Source organism: Uranotaenia lowii, chromosome 1 (genome assembly GCF_029784155.1).
Source record: "Uranotaenia lowii strain MFRU-FL chromosome 1, ASM2978415v1, whole genome shotgun sequence".
NCBI lineage: Eukaryota > Metazoa > Arthropoda > Insecta > Diptera > Culicidae > Uranotaenia > Uranotaenia lowii.
In genome coordinates, this window is record NC_073691.1 from 13201949 (window position 1) to 13216114 (window position 14166).

At 30.8% G+C, this 14166-nt stretch overlaps 1 protein-coding gene across 2 annotated transcripts in view; it reads left to right on the forward strand.

Annotated features, from left to right (window-relative positions):
- Positions 1 to 14166, forward strand: part of LOC129742353 (serine/threonine-protein kinase 32B) — a 314888-nt gene that overhangs the window by 296871 nt on the left and 3851 nt on the right. For both annotated transcript variants that reach the window (XM_055734247.1, XM_055734255.1), the window contains exon 10: positions 1243 to 1424. In XM_055734247.1, coding sequence (XP_055590222.1) covers positions 1243 to 1424 — 182 coding nt within the window. The remainder of the gene's footprint in view (positions 1 to 1242; positions 1425 to 14166) is intronic.

The window sequence follows — 14166 nt, forward strand, 5'->3', positions numbered from 1 at the left end:
CAGGAACTTGGCCGTTCACAGTTCCTGTACCCTCGTCATCATTTCCGCCCGGATCCTGCCGGACCGTAGGATCCCGGGTCCGCTTTTTTGGGGCTCCTGGCTCGTTTCGCCTGGCGACCCCCTCTTCCGCTTGTCGTTTCCGGCAACCTCTCCACCGCCATCCGTCTGCACGCAGACACTTACCTTCTTCGGACGGGTAGTATCTGCCCGAAGAGGAGTCGCAGCATCTTCACGTGCCCTCGTCCGGCACTCCAGAGCAGTGAGCAGGCTCACCACTGCTCTGTTAGCTTTCACAAACAAGGCCATAACGTTTGCGAGTTTCTCGCGCACTTCCTTGTGTATGTTGGACTTCTTCCTCACACAATCCACAAGGTCCTGCATCCCTTCCATCGCGACAGCTAGTTCGGCAGGGGTCTCAGAGTCCTGAAGCTCCGGGGAGCTTAGGAGTTCCTCGACTGGCTGCTGAACCTGAGCGAGGGGGTCTCCGCTCTCACCGCTATCGACAGGTGTCCTCACCGGCTCGGCGGATTGCCTAACCGGCGAGCGCCTTAGCCCACGTTGAGCCTGCCTCAATTCATGTGGTAAGAACCCTACTTCACTGACTGTAATTCGAAGATACGATATGTCAAATATGAATTTCTGGTAACAACTGCTTCGTAGACGGGATTTAAACCATTAACTTTTAAAGTCATCAAAATAAATCGAAAAATCGTTGGTTAATGTTACCCACATGCCACATGTTCAATTATCTGTTTCGAATGAAATCGAATGATTTCTTTTATTTTGAAGAAAATGTCTGTGTATTCCCCCCAGCTATACATGGCCATTTGACATGTTAAGGAAAAAAATTTCGTTCCATTTCTCTCTCATCTGACTGCTACCCTACAATAAATAAACTCGAAACTGGAACTCGGAATGGAAGCTCTTGTTCACCGCAGGCAGGGGGTGGGAAACAAAATTGATGATGATCCCTTGTTATACCTCACATAAATGGCTAGATTTAATTTCAATTGTGTGGTTTTATCGGATTGTGGTCCCCCTTTCCATCTGGGGTTCGGGGATATCTCTATCTCACATTCGAGATTTAATTGACTGACAACCATTCACAAGAGTGTGAAATTGAAAAAAATAATGCAAAGTATACAAATGATCGGCCGGTCAATTTGTTCTACCTTCAATTGAGGGCTTATTAATTTTTAATTTAATCATTTCTCATTTCGTTTTTTCTGTCTCTTTTTGTAGCTGGCTACAGCTATCCGGTCGATTGGTGGTCCCTCGGAGTGGTTGCCTATGAGATGAGATCCGGTGTGAGGCCGTTTGTGGTGCATTCGTCGACGCCACTGGTCGAGGTGAAAAACATCCTCAATACCCAGGCCCACTTTCCGCGCCACTGGAGCGATAACTTCATCGATTTGCTGAGTAAGGTGAGTGTGAGGGTTTCGGTTGTATTTGGCAAATGTTTAAAGTAAGTATTTTGACCTTTTTTGGTAAAATAATTTCATAAATTATATAGATGGACTTCTCTAAGTTCAATTGCAATTAAGTTCAATTGACACTCAATTTTGGAAGGTTTTCCATATTTTCATGTGATCTACAAACGAATTAAACATACTTTTAAGACAGCTCAATTTTACTTCGTGTGGTTCAACTTATTCGTAAAGAAAAAATTCAGATTGTGCCATTTGCTAATAAATTCATTCCAAACTTTTCGAAAACGATAAAAACGACAAACAGTAGTCAGAAAATGGTTAAGATAAAAATCCATAAAGTAATCTGAAAATGAGTCATTGAGAAGTTTATTTAAAAAAATACTTATACAAATTACCTGAAAACTAGTATTTAAGCGGGTCATAAATAAAAATGGCAGATTGCCCTTTTTATTCCAAAACTTACAAATTTTGGGAACAGTCCAGCCAGGCCCGGTTGTTCGGATTGTTGGTTTTGATTATTCATCAGTTCTTCTGAATAAGAAGTTTTTCGTTTTTATATCAACTTTTTTTAAAACGTCTTAAAGTCATTAAAAAGATATTTGTAAAAATGTGTATAAAGAAACTATAAGTTACAAAATACAGAAATAACTTTCATTGATGTTTAAAATCTTTTATCTACTCAATATTCAAGTAGATTTGGCTTTTTTAATTTGAGCATTAGATAAGTGCTTTTAGAAAAATCTGCCTAAAAAAAATAAACATATACTCATATCAAATAAACTAAACCAACGAGTTCAAAGATTTCAACCATCGATGAAAAAATTATCAAATATTCAAAAGTGAAAGAAAAATTTCAATATTTTGCTTTTCGAGTCTAATTTTTGCAAATCCAAATTCAAGATTTAAGTTCGAAATTTGATTATCTAGAAAACTGCTTATTTAAAAAAAAACTAATCAATATACCGAGAAAATTATTCATTTAAAATCAATTCTAAAACTTAAATAGTGTGGATGGTTTTTTCATAAATAGACATCCGTTTTTTTTTATAAAACAAACTTCCAGATAAAATCAAATTCTACCTTATATCTGTGATTTTCACCTGAAATTTAAAATATTTTCACCTATCAACATTATAAGTTTGCGATCTCTTGCTTTTTGAATTCCTCAATGGAATAGTCATCTTGATATTTTTATGTTTATTAATAAACTCATTTACCATCTGAATAGAAACTTGTATTTTAATCTGAATCTGTTTCCGAATTTTAATACGTTTTCAAAATCTTAATTCCAAATCAGATTTTCCCCAGAGCCCTCAACCACGAATCTAAAATTAAAATTTTAAAGTTTTGGGTTTCAAACATTATTTCAATTTTTATTTTCATACAACTTCTGAATCTGAATTTGAATATAAGTTTCGAATGAAGATCTGGTTCCTAGTTTTCAGTTCAGGACCGCCATTTTGAAGGTTGACTCTATCTGAATTTTGCATGAGAACTAAGTCCTAGAAAACGAAACAAATACTCAGGACGATTTCTTATTTTCATTTTTTTTTTCAAATTCTAAAAATTATCATTTAAATTTTAAAAATTATATGAATTTTGAAATTCATGGATCAAATTTTGCCTAAAATGCAAAACAATAATTGAACCAAGTTTTCAAATCATTTTCTTATGAAAAAATTTCAATGATGATTCGAACTTCAAATCTAAAATCTTAATTTGGATACAGAAAAAAAATATGAAAACAGAAATACAGTTACTATTATGACAGTATGGAACCAGAATTTTCGGAATGAATTTAATATAAAGAACTGAGTTCCAATCAACAAGTGAAATTGTTTTGAAAAAGTGTTAGAAATTTCCGAACCTGGGATTAGTTTTTGAGGTTTTGGCATCAGTTCTATATCAATTACTCCTGAATAAACTTACTCAATGATCAAAATTCAAAATTTGATTGAAAATAAAAAACTGTGTGCTTGCTTCTTGGACCTTCATAGCGGGGGAGGTTTTTTGGAAGCGAAAAATACGATTTGAAATGTGTCAATACATTATGATGAAAAGTTTTTTTTGTCAATTTTTTTTCTTGATTTTTCTTGAGTAATTTTGGGGGAGGGTTTTAACAAAATTTGCCCAGATATTGCTCGAATTTATGGTCGTCAATTTTGAAATCAAAAGCACTGATTTTGCCAGGTTTTTGTTTAAATTTGCCCGGATTTTCCGGTCCGGACCCGCGCTGAAAAAAAATGACAACCTTAGTCTAAAATGAACCCTAAGTTTGACCCGAACTTTATTCACAATAAAAATGATTCAACAAAGGAGCTAATAATTACTCAAAAGTACGTAGGAGTTAATTGAAAAAATATTTCAAACAATTCTCTCAAACATTGCGCATAAAAACAGAACTAACAGAAAGACAATTTTAAAAATGAATAAAGATTGATTACATATCTACATCTAAAATAGCCTTACAAAATGGCTTGAGAATGACTGAAAATTTACACAAAAACGATTCATAAATGACTTAAAAGGCTTAAAAAAAGTTAAGAATTATGTAGATATTGAAATAAACACAAAATATGGTGTCCCTAAAAAATGACTCAATAAGAGATAAGAAATGTTCTCAAAATATATTTTCAAATGACCCAAAAATTACTCAAAAATGACACAAAATTCGAGGTGCTAACAAAGTGGAAAATTTATCAGAAAAAAATAAATTCGTTAAGAAAGACTAGGAAATGTTCTGAAAATTATTTAAAAAAAATGCAAAAGTAATAATTATAATAACTAGAAAATAATTGAATGAATTTTTAGGAATCAAGTTATAAATCATTAAAAAAAATTATCAAACGTGTTTTTGTTTTAAATTGTTTAAAAATGTAACACTGAATTATTTACAAAAACGAAAAAAATACTGAAGAAAATGAATCAAAAACGTGCGTAATAATTTATTTCTACCTACAGTTGCTATAAATAGACTCATAAATGTTTTTGAAACTTAACTCAAAAGGACCCAAAAATGACACAATCATAGCACAAAATTTAACTTAAAAATAACTCAAAAATTACTCGAAGAAAATGACTTTGAAATTATTAAAAACTACTCAAAAACTGCTTTAAAAACTGATTCTAGAAATCCTCAAAAATTACTCAATTTGATTTGAAAAATAATTCAAAATAAATTCAATAATTATTCAAATGTTTGCTGAAAATGGCTTAAAAATTACTCCAAAAATTAAAAAAATGTATCTATATATACTCAACAGTGATTAAAAAGTTACACATAGAATTTACTCAAAAAACTACTTAGTATTTTACTCAATCAAGGGTGATTCAAAAATTCATTTTAAAAAAATCTTCAAAATGAATAAAAAAAATTACTGAAAATGGGAATAAACTTTCAAAAACGTGCTAATTCCTCCAAAACTGGGTTATTAAATTTCATAAAATGATTCAAATAATAACGCCAGAAGTTACTCAAACAATCTTAAAGCAAATTGAAAAAAAAATGTTTACTCTGAAAGTTTATTTAAAGTGGTGATAAAATAACCACTCACGGATTTCTCGTGAAAGCACATAAGTTCTTCAGAAACCCTCGTAGGAAAATTCTGATTTTTTCGTTCATTGTAGGAAATGTAAGGAATGTACAAATTTTGCGATAGTCGTGGATCGGCTAATGATATACATATGTACATATATTCATGACAAAATATCACGCAGAAAAATCAATTGAAAACGCTACTGATTTCTGGGTAAAAATATTTAAAACGATTTTTGGATTAAAAAAAAAGACACATTGAAAATTCTTTGTTTTTTATGCACAAAAATAACGTTTAGATTGAGACTTATCGTTTTTGTTAATCTAATTTACATCTTTTTAAGAAATGAATTGTTATTTTGGTCAGAATAAAATAATGTTTTGTGTAAAATTCTCCGGATAAAAAATCGAACAAAAATCGGTCGGGATTTGGTCCGTTCAACCCGTGAATCGGTCCAACAACAGACCAAAACCGAACTAGTTGAGTGCCCTGGTGACACAACTTTCCTTACGACGATACATTTTTTTGAGTGAGCTTTCAAAACAGCCGAGTGATCTGGAATCGTTTTTTTTTTTGCGAGCTGATCAGCCATCGCATAGCCAAGCCGGAACAGATCCAGTCGGAAGCAGACGTGGGAGATGCACCCGTGGAGCAGTGCAGCCAGGAAGGGCTGCCAGATTCTGTATTATCTCAGGAAACCGAGCTGTGATACAAATGTTTGTGCATTTAGGATGTTGTCTTTGTAAATTACGATAGGAAACGGGCCCGTGATAAGATCTAATGCAAGTTAGCTTAAGTTTTAAGATGTGGTGTGTTAGAAAATAATTATAATTGCTACAAGATTTGAGTTTGGCGTTTTTGTGTTGTGGTAAGGGTTAGCCGTGTAGCACATACTGAAAGTCAGTGGTGCTCAACTTGTTTCACTAGACAAAGGATCGAAACATAAATAAGACGAAAATTCAAAACAGGTACCTGATTCAAGAACATGACAAAAAAGAGTCAGTTTTTAGATGATGCAGTCAATGCATAATTTGAAATAGAATAAAGATGCATTTTCAAATATTACATCAATTTTCTTTTCTGTCAGCGGTCTGGGCTAAAAGGTTAGAGCTTAAGTTGCACTTAAAATTTAACTTATAGGTATGCTCATTAAATGATAAACCAGTGTTCACCTGCCACTTATCAATAGTGACAGTGTATCTGAAAGCATATAGTAAAAAGAAAAAATGCAGGGTAATGCTACAAAAGATCTAACATCTGGCCCAGTAGCGCAGTGGCCCAACAAAAAACACTTTTTTTTAAATTTCTTAAGAAAATTAGTAAATTTTGGTTGAGTAAATTAGCATACTTAAAACTCGGTGGCCAAAATGTTATGCTTGAAAGTTCTGCTCCATGGGGCGTTCAACGTCTTCCCCTTCTGAAATTTCAAATCTTCGAGATTTGATTTTGGATATTCGATTCGATCTGCGTCTGCTATTATATCCTAACAGTTCCATCATAAACAAGTTCTTTAAAATATCGCTTTCAAAAAATGAGAAAGCTGTTCTCGAAACCCAATTTCGTGCTCGATCAATCAAATGTCCAATAACGTCCTCGAAAACGTCTCGAACTTCTCTTTGAACGCCGTCGAATTCAGCTCATCCCAAAAAAACATAGCGAAAAACAACCATCTGCCGAACGGAACCGGAAGCAAAGCGTTCGTGTTAAATGTCACTTTCCTCCCGAAGCTTAATGCGTCATTATAACTCATTTTCACTGTCACGTTTTAATTCCCTTCGAAGACCGACTGACTGAAACAGAAATGAAGAATCGGTAAGGGGAGAGTCGTGGCCGTTCCATTGTTGCTTGCAAGCTGCTGTTATTTCCAGCTGAATGGCCTCGAGACCTAAGAGAGTTCGGTCTAGTTGACGATGATGAAGACGACTTGGTTTGGTGATAGAAAAAAAAACAAAACGGAACCGGAAATAGTCTCCTTATCCCGGAACGCCTTGCCTAGACCTTGACTTAGCTAGTTTTCTGTAGGGAGTTGAAACCGGAGACGACTTTCGTGCGACATGCGATGCAGTTGAAAAAAAAAAAATAAACGGAACGCTAACTCGCTGATTTGATGCTTTGGCTTTGACAGTTTCGAGCGAGTTATGTGTTTGTAACTGTTAACAGTGGCTTGTTGTGAAACAAACAATCGATTTTACAATCTTTGTAAATTAAACAATATTGTCATAATTTTGTTTATATTTTTTTAAATTTTCTAAAAACAAAAAACATTTTTTTGTGAAATAATGCGGTGACAATTTTGTGTCATTTTTGTGACATACCTACATCATACATACATATCATTAATAGTTTTATCAATTTCAAGATTGTTTTGTTATTTTGTGATTTTTTTTTTATTTTTGTAAAAGTTTTGTGAATTTTTGGTAAAATTCCTGCGTAATTTTTGTGCAATTTCTGTGAAATTTTTGTACATAACGTGAGAAATGTTAGTCATTTTTTGTTATTTTTGTGACAATTTTGTAACATTTTAGTGACAATTTTGTGACAATTTTTTTGACATTGAAAGACATTCTTGTGACATTTTGGGACATTTTTGTAGCATTTATCTGAAACTTTCTCAACACAGTGTAAGAATTTATTTATATACGCTCAGAAAGTTTGTGGCATTTTGTCACATTTTTGTCAGTTTAGTTACACTTTTGGGAAGTGCTTGTTATATTTATTTTTATAAGATTTTTATGACTATATTTTATTTGTTTCACACTTTTACGTGGCTTTTATAGCATTGTTGTGACATTTCTGTGACGTTTGTATGTTATTTTTAGGGCCTATCTAATCATTTTTTGCGATTTTCTAAGCATTTTTTCTGTCATTTATAAGACATTTTAAGTGAAATTTTTATTATAATTTTAAAGACATTTTCCAGACATTTTTGACATTGACATTTGCGCTTTATCGCGGGAAATTTTTGATTGCTTTTTATTTTGGGACTTTTTTGGGACATTTTCGTGAACATTTTGTTACTTTTTCTTGACAGGTTTATGACATTTTAAGAATTTTTCATTCACTTTTGTGGCTTTTCCGTGACATTTCTGTAACACTTTTATGATGTTTGAAAAACAATCAATTGTTGACACTTTTTAACGTTGTATTCTTGTATCATTTTCATAACATTTTTGCTTAATTTTTGAGACGTTTTTTGAAACTTTAAAAAAAATTGACATAGGTTATTTTCTTAAATTTTTGTCATTTTAGTGAATTTCCAACAGCGTTCAAGTGTCCTCAACATGATATTCTTGAGACATTTTTTAAAGATTCTGTGAGTTTTTTGTGATATTTTCGTGACAAAATTATTGATTCATTAACCTTTGTAAAAAATCTGTGTTTTTTATATTTTAAGGCTCGTTTTTTGACATTCTGTCGTTTTTCTGCGGTTTGTGAGGTATTTGCTAAACACTTTGTTGGCATTTTTGTTACATTTGAAATATTTTTAAGACAGTATTGGAAAAATTAACAGAGAGTTTTGTGAAGGTGTTTTAACTATTTTTTGTGATATTTTTGAGTTTTTTGAGAAATTTTTATGGGATTTTCAGGTCATTTTAAAGAAATTTTTGTGACGTTTCACTGTGGTCCTTTTCGCAAAAAATTGAAATTTAGAAAAATTGTTTAGTAATCAAAATTTCACTAAAAATAGGTTTTAAAGCGTTTTAAATTTTTTTTTGGTTTTTTTTTATTTTTATCGTAAGAACTTGAAAAATTTTATAGCTTAAAGTATTAAAGTAGTACAGGTCGGACTCGATTATCTGGAGTATAGATTTTTTTTTTCACTACGGATAATCGAATCTTCCGGATAATCGAATCATAAAAAAGTTTTTTTTCATTCTGAGGACGTTAAATTGTAATTTTTGTTTGCATTATTTTTGTAAAATACAGTGGCGTATAGCCAGAAATCATTTTTATAGGAAAAAGGGGTAAAGTCGGTCATCACTCCCGATAAAACGGAATATTTTGTTTTTTCGAGTAGTATTTGCAGACCAAAACAAAACGACCGTTCAATTGGCGAAGCTTCCAGACGGAACTAGAATCGCAAATAGAATAGGGAAAACTCGGGAATATCAGAAACTTACTGAAAAAATGCAGTGTTTTTAATAATCAACGAACAATAAGTGAGCAATTTTTTGGAACAAAAAGTTTTTGATATTTTATGGATAACGTGGATATCAAAATAAGTATATTGAGAAAATTTGCAAAAATCTATTACTATTCTTCTCTTATTTCATATTTATCAAAATACCTTTGTTTTTAATCAATGGAATCCAAGGGAAAGAGGAGGTGTTAAGAATCATTTTTATCAAAAGATAATTTTTGAAGCTTTGAATACCATTTCAACCCTTCTGTTGTGCTTCGATGAAAATTTAAAATGATTTTGTTTTTCGCTGTTTTGATTTTTTTTTTTTTTTTTTAAATAAAGCCTCGGTTCTGCTCCAAGCGGCTCGGATATTGCCAATTATTGCATTGGAAAAATTGAACTCAAATGCACGTTTTTTTGCAAGGATAAAAAACAATTACTGAATTTGGAATTGAGTTTCTTCTTAAGCTCATGGAATGAAATTGGTTGAAGGAGAGATTTAGGACTTATCACAAGATTTGGTACATATTACACGTTTGTCTTGGTACTTTAGGTCTTAATTTTATCTAAACTAGTAGACACTATCGTAAATATAAATTTTATGAAATATAGTATTGTTGTAGTTGTAGTTGTTTTAGGGGTGCCTCAAAGCGTTCGCTTCGGTTTTTTAATTTAAAAAACCACCAAAGCGAGGATCAAAGGAAAGCAAAAAAAAATTTAAAATAATAACGTAGGAGGGACCAAAGGAAATCCCACAAATTCAAAATTTTGATTTATGGAAAAAAAAATCGATTTTTTTTTTCAAAAAACGGCCGAAACTAAAATTTTGATTTTCCGGATTTCCTTTGGAAATTTCATAGTCGATTTTTGACAAATCCATTTTTTTTTTTCAGATAACATCAGATTTCGACATTGTATGCATTTCTAAGTCATTTGGCATCAAGATAACCATTAAAAAATGAAATTGAAATCATGCACAGGTCAGTTTTTTGGCCAATCTACAGGCCTGTTTTGGTCATGTTGTTCAATGAGTGATTGATATTTTTATTTTTTTAAGGATTCTTTGTCGATTTCTGTGCTAAACAAGCACACAGGATAATCGAATTTTCCAATCAATGATTCAATTGCAACCATTCTGGGTCAAAGCTCAAATCCCATTTAAGTCCCATTGCATTGCCCCGTGCTGTGATCGTTTTCCGATGATTAAATTTCAATTCTGTTGCCCTCATTTTCTGCCGCTTTGTTTTGTGGTAAAAATAGTTTAGCACAAAAACGGGGAACAAAAAAAACTAAAACTACACAGAAACAATGTCCTAACAGATTAAATCTTTCAAAGTGATTTACTACTTGCCAGCTGGGTGGGTAGCTAGCTAGTTCTCTAACAAGGCGAAAGTAGAGGTGGTCCATCCGTGTTGGTTGCTCTCTTTCCAGCCTTTTTTATGGTGCATGGCGTGGCATGGGAGAGTCGGAAGTCGGAAAACAAAGCAGCAAACGACCGGAAATGCACCATTATAACTCATTTCCGGATCGGGCAGAGGAACTCGACTACAGTTTGTCGTGTCGTGTGACGAGGCGAAAGTGCAAACTATGCTTCTACCGGCGGAGGTACAATTATTTGGCAGAAACTGGGAAACTCGCTAAATCTGGAAAGGAAAAAAACTGAAAAAACAACTATAATAATGGAAAATAAAGCTCAACAATGAAAACCGGCTTGTTTCATTCAAGTGCAACGAGCAAATTATTACCCTGGCTGGTGCTGCAGCGAGGTGCTTTGCTCATTACGATTGTTCGCTTTCGTTCTTGGGATGCACTTTTGTTGAAATGAACTTGAATTCCTTCTTTAAATAACGCATAATTTTAGTTTGGGATTGAAGTATTTTGCTGAAACAACTTTGGAATCGTTGTTTTGATTTGGTCCATCAAAGAGGTTGATAAAATTTCAACAAACTGAAATTAATCCCGAAAACTACTCCGGTAAGATAAACTTTTCCGGTCTAACTGGAACTGAATCCGGAGCTTCGTTTATCTTTGCGTTAAGTCCAAAACGGCTCCGGGAGAAAAGTTTTCATTCAACAATGTCTTCGTACCGGTGAATGACTTTGGCTAGCTTTACCTTGATGCTGCAAACCCGGATTGGTGTTTACCTTTCCTCGTTTCAGTTCCTGCTTCACCCACTCAGTCAGCAATTTCCCACCCAACATTGATCTCTCTGTTTGTCGAAGCGGAAGCTGAGGATAATCGCCGTTAATTGCAGTTGAGTAAAGTTGTGCCAACGAAAGCCAACGAGCCAAAAGCCCCGGTGTTGTTGCATCCATAGCGGTGGAAATTCTCTCCTCCAGCTGGTCGTTTGCGAGCAATCGACTCGGAATAATTAAGCACATTTGATTGGGAAATTTCAATCATTGCAGGATTTTATCTCTCCGTTTTCTACGGGCATTCCGAGATGCGATTCGGATTCGAATGCCGCCAAAATTTAAACAATTGACGGTCGATTTCCATTTGCATAGAGGAAAATAACTCAACCGTTGAGGAGCATTTAAAGTTGAAAATTTGTTTGATATTTCACTTACAGAATCAAATTGAAAAACCGTTTCAATTTATTTGGGCAGATAAACACTTCCAAATGATTATGCCAATTCTCAAGAAATTTCTACCGGATTCGAAAAATCCCCAAATAATTTAAAATTACAAAAAAAAGAAATCCCAAAAATCCCAAAAATGACAAAAATGACAAAAATGACAAAAATGACAAAAATGACAAAAATGACAAAAATGACAAAAATGACAAAAATGACAAAAATGACAAAAATGACAAAAATGACAAAAATGACAAAAATGACAAAAATGACAAAAATGACAAAAATGACAAAAATGACAAAAATGACAAAAATGACAAAAATGACAAAAATGACAAAAATGACAAAAATGACAAAAATGACAAAAATGACAAAAATGACAAAAATGACAAAAATGACAAAAATGACAAAAATGACAAAAATGACAAAAATGACAAAAATGACAAAAATGACAAAAATGACAAAAATGACAAAAGTGACAAAAATGACAAAAATGACAAAAATGACAAAAATGACAAAAATGACAAAAATGACAAAAATGACAAAAATGACAAAAATGACAAAAATGACAAAAATGACAAAAATGACAAAAATGACAAAAATGACAAAAATGACAAAAATGACAAAAATGACAAAAATGACAAAAATGACAAAAATGACAAAAATGACAAAAATGACAAAAATGACAAAAATGACAAAAATGACAAAAATGACAAAAATGACAAAAATGACAAAAATGACAAAAATGACAAAAATGACAAAAATGACAAAAGTGACAACAATGACAAAAATGACAAAAATGACAAAAATGACAAAAATGACAAAAATGACAAAAATGACAAAAATGACAAAAATGACAAAAATGACAAAAATGACAAAAATGACAAAAATGACAAAAATGACAAAAATGACAAAAATGACAAAAATGACAAAAATGACAAAAATGACAAAAATGACAAAAATGACAAAAATGACAAAAATGACAAAAATGACAAAAATGACAAAAATGACAAAAATGACAAAAATGACAAAAATGACAAAAATGACAAAAATGACAAAAATGACAAAAATGACAAAAATGACAAAAATGACAAAAATGACAAAAATGACAAAAATGACAAAAATGACAAAAATGACAAAAATGACAAAAATGACAAAAATGACAAAAATGACAAAAATGACAAAAATGACAAAAATGACAAAAATGACAAAAATGACAAAAATGACAAAAATGACAAAAATGACAAAAATGACAAAAATGACAAAAATGACAAAAACGACAAAAATGACAAAAATGACAAAAATGACAAAAATGACAAAAATGACAAAAATGACAAAATTGACAAAAATGACAAAAATGACAAAAATGACAAAAATGACAAAAATGACAAAAATGACAAAAATGACAAAAATGACAAAAATGACAAAAATGACAAAAATGACAAAAATGACAAAAATGACAAAAATGACTGACAAAAATTACAATAAACTACAAAAAGTAACAAGAATCAACAAAAATTAAAAAAAAATAACAAAAAATTACAAAAACTAACAAAAAATAACAAAAAATAACAAAAAATTACAAAAAATTACAAAAAATTACAAAAAATTACAAAAAAATAAAAAAAAATTACAAAAAATTACAAAAAATTACAAAAAATTACAAAAAATTACAAAAAATTACAAAAAATTACAAAAAATTACAAAAAATTACAAAAAATTACAAAAAATTACTAAAAATTACAAAAAATTACAAAAAATTACAAAAAATTACAAAAAATTACAAAAAATTACAAAAAATTACAAAAAATTACAAAAAATTACAAAAAAATACAAAAAATTACAAAAAAATTACAAAAAATTACAAAAAATTACAAAAAATTACAAAAAATTACAAAAAATTACAAAAATATTACAATAAATTACAAAAAATTATAAGAAAAACAAAAAATAACAAAAAGTTACAATAAATTCCAAAAAATTACAAAAAAATAATAAAAAATAACAAAAAAATACCAAAAGTAACAATAAATTACAAAAACATTAAAAAAAAATAACAAAAAATTACACAAGATAACAAAATTTCAATAATTACAAAAATTTACAAAAAATTACAAAAAATTACAAAAAAATAAAAAAAAACAAAAAAATTTCAAAAAATTACAAAAAAATACAAAAAATTACAAAAAAAAACACCATAAATTACAAAAAAATACAAAAAACAACACAAAGTAACAAAAAAATTACAAAAAATTACAAAAAAATGCAAAAACCTACAAAAAATTACAAAAAAATACATAAAATTTTAAAAAATTACAAAAAATTACAAAAAATTACAAAAAATTACAAAAAAATTACAGAAAATTACAAAAATTACAAAAAATTACAAAAAATTACAAAAAATTACAAAAAATTACAAATAATTACAAAAAATTACAAAAAATTACAAAAAATTACAAAAAATTACAAAAAATTACAAAAAAATACCAAAAATTACAAAA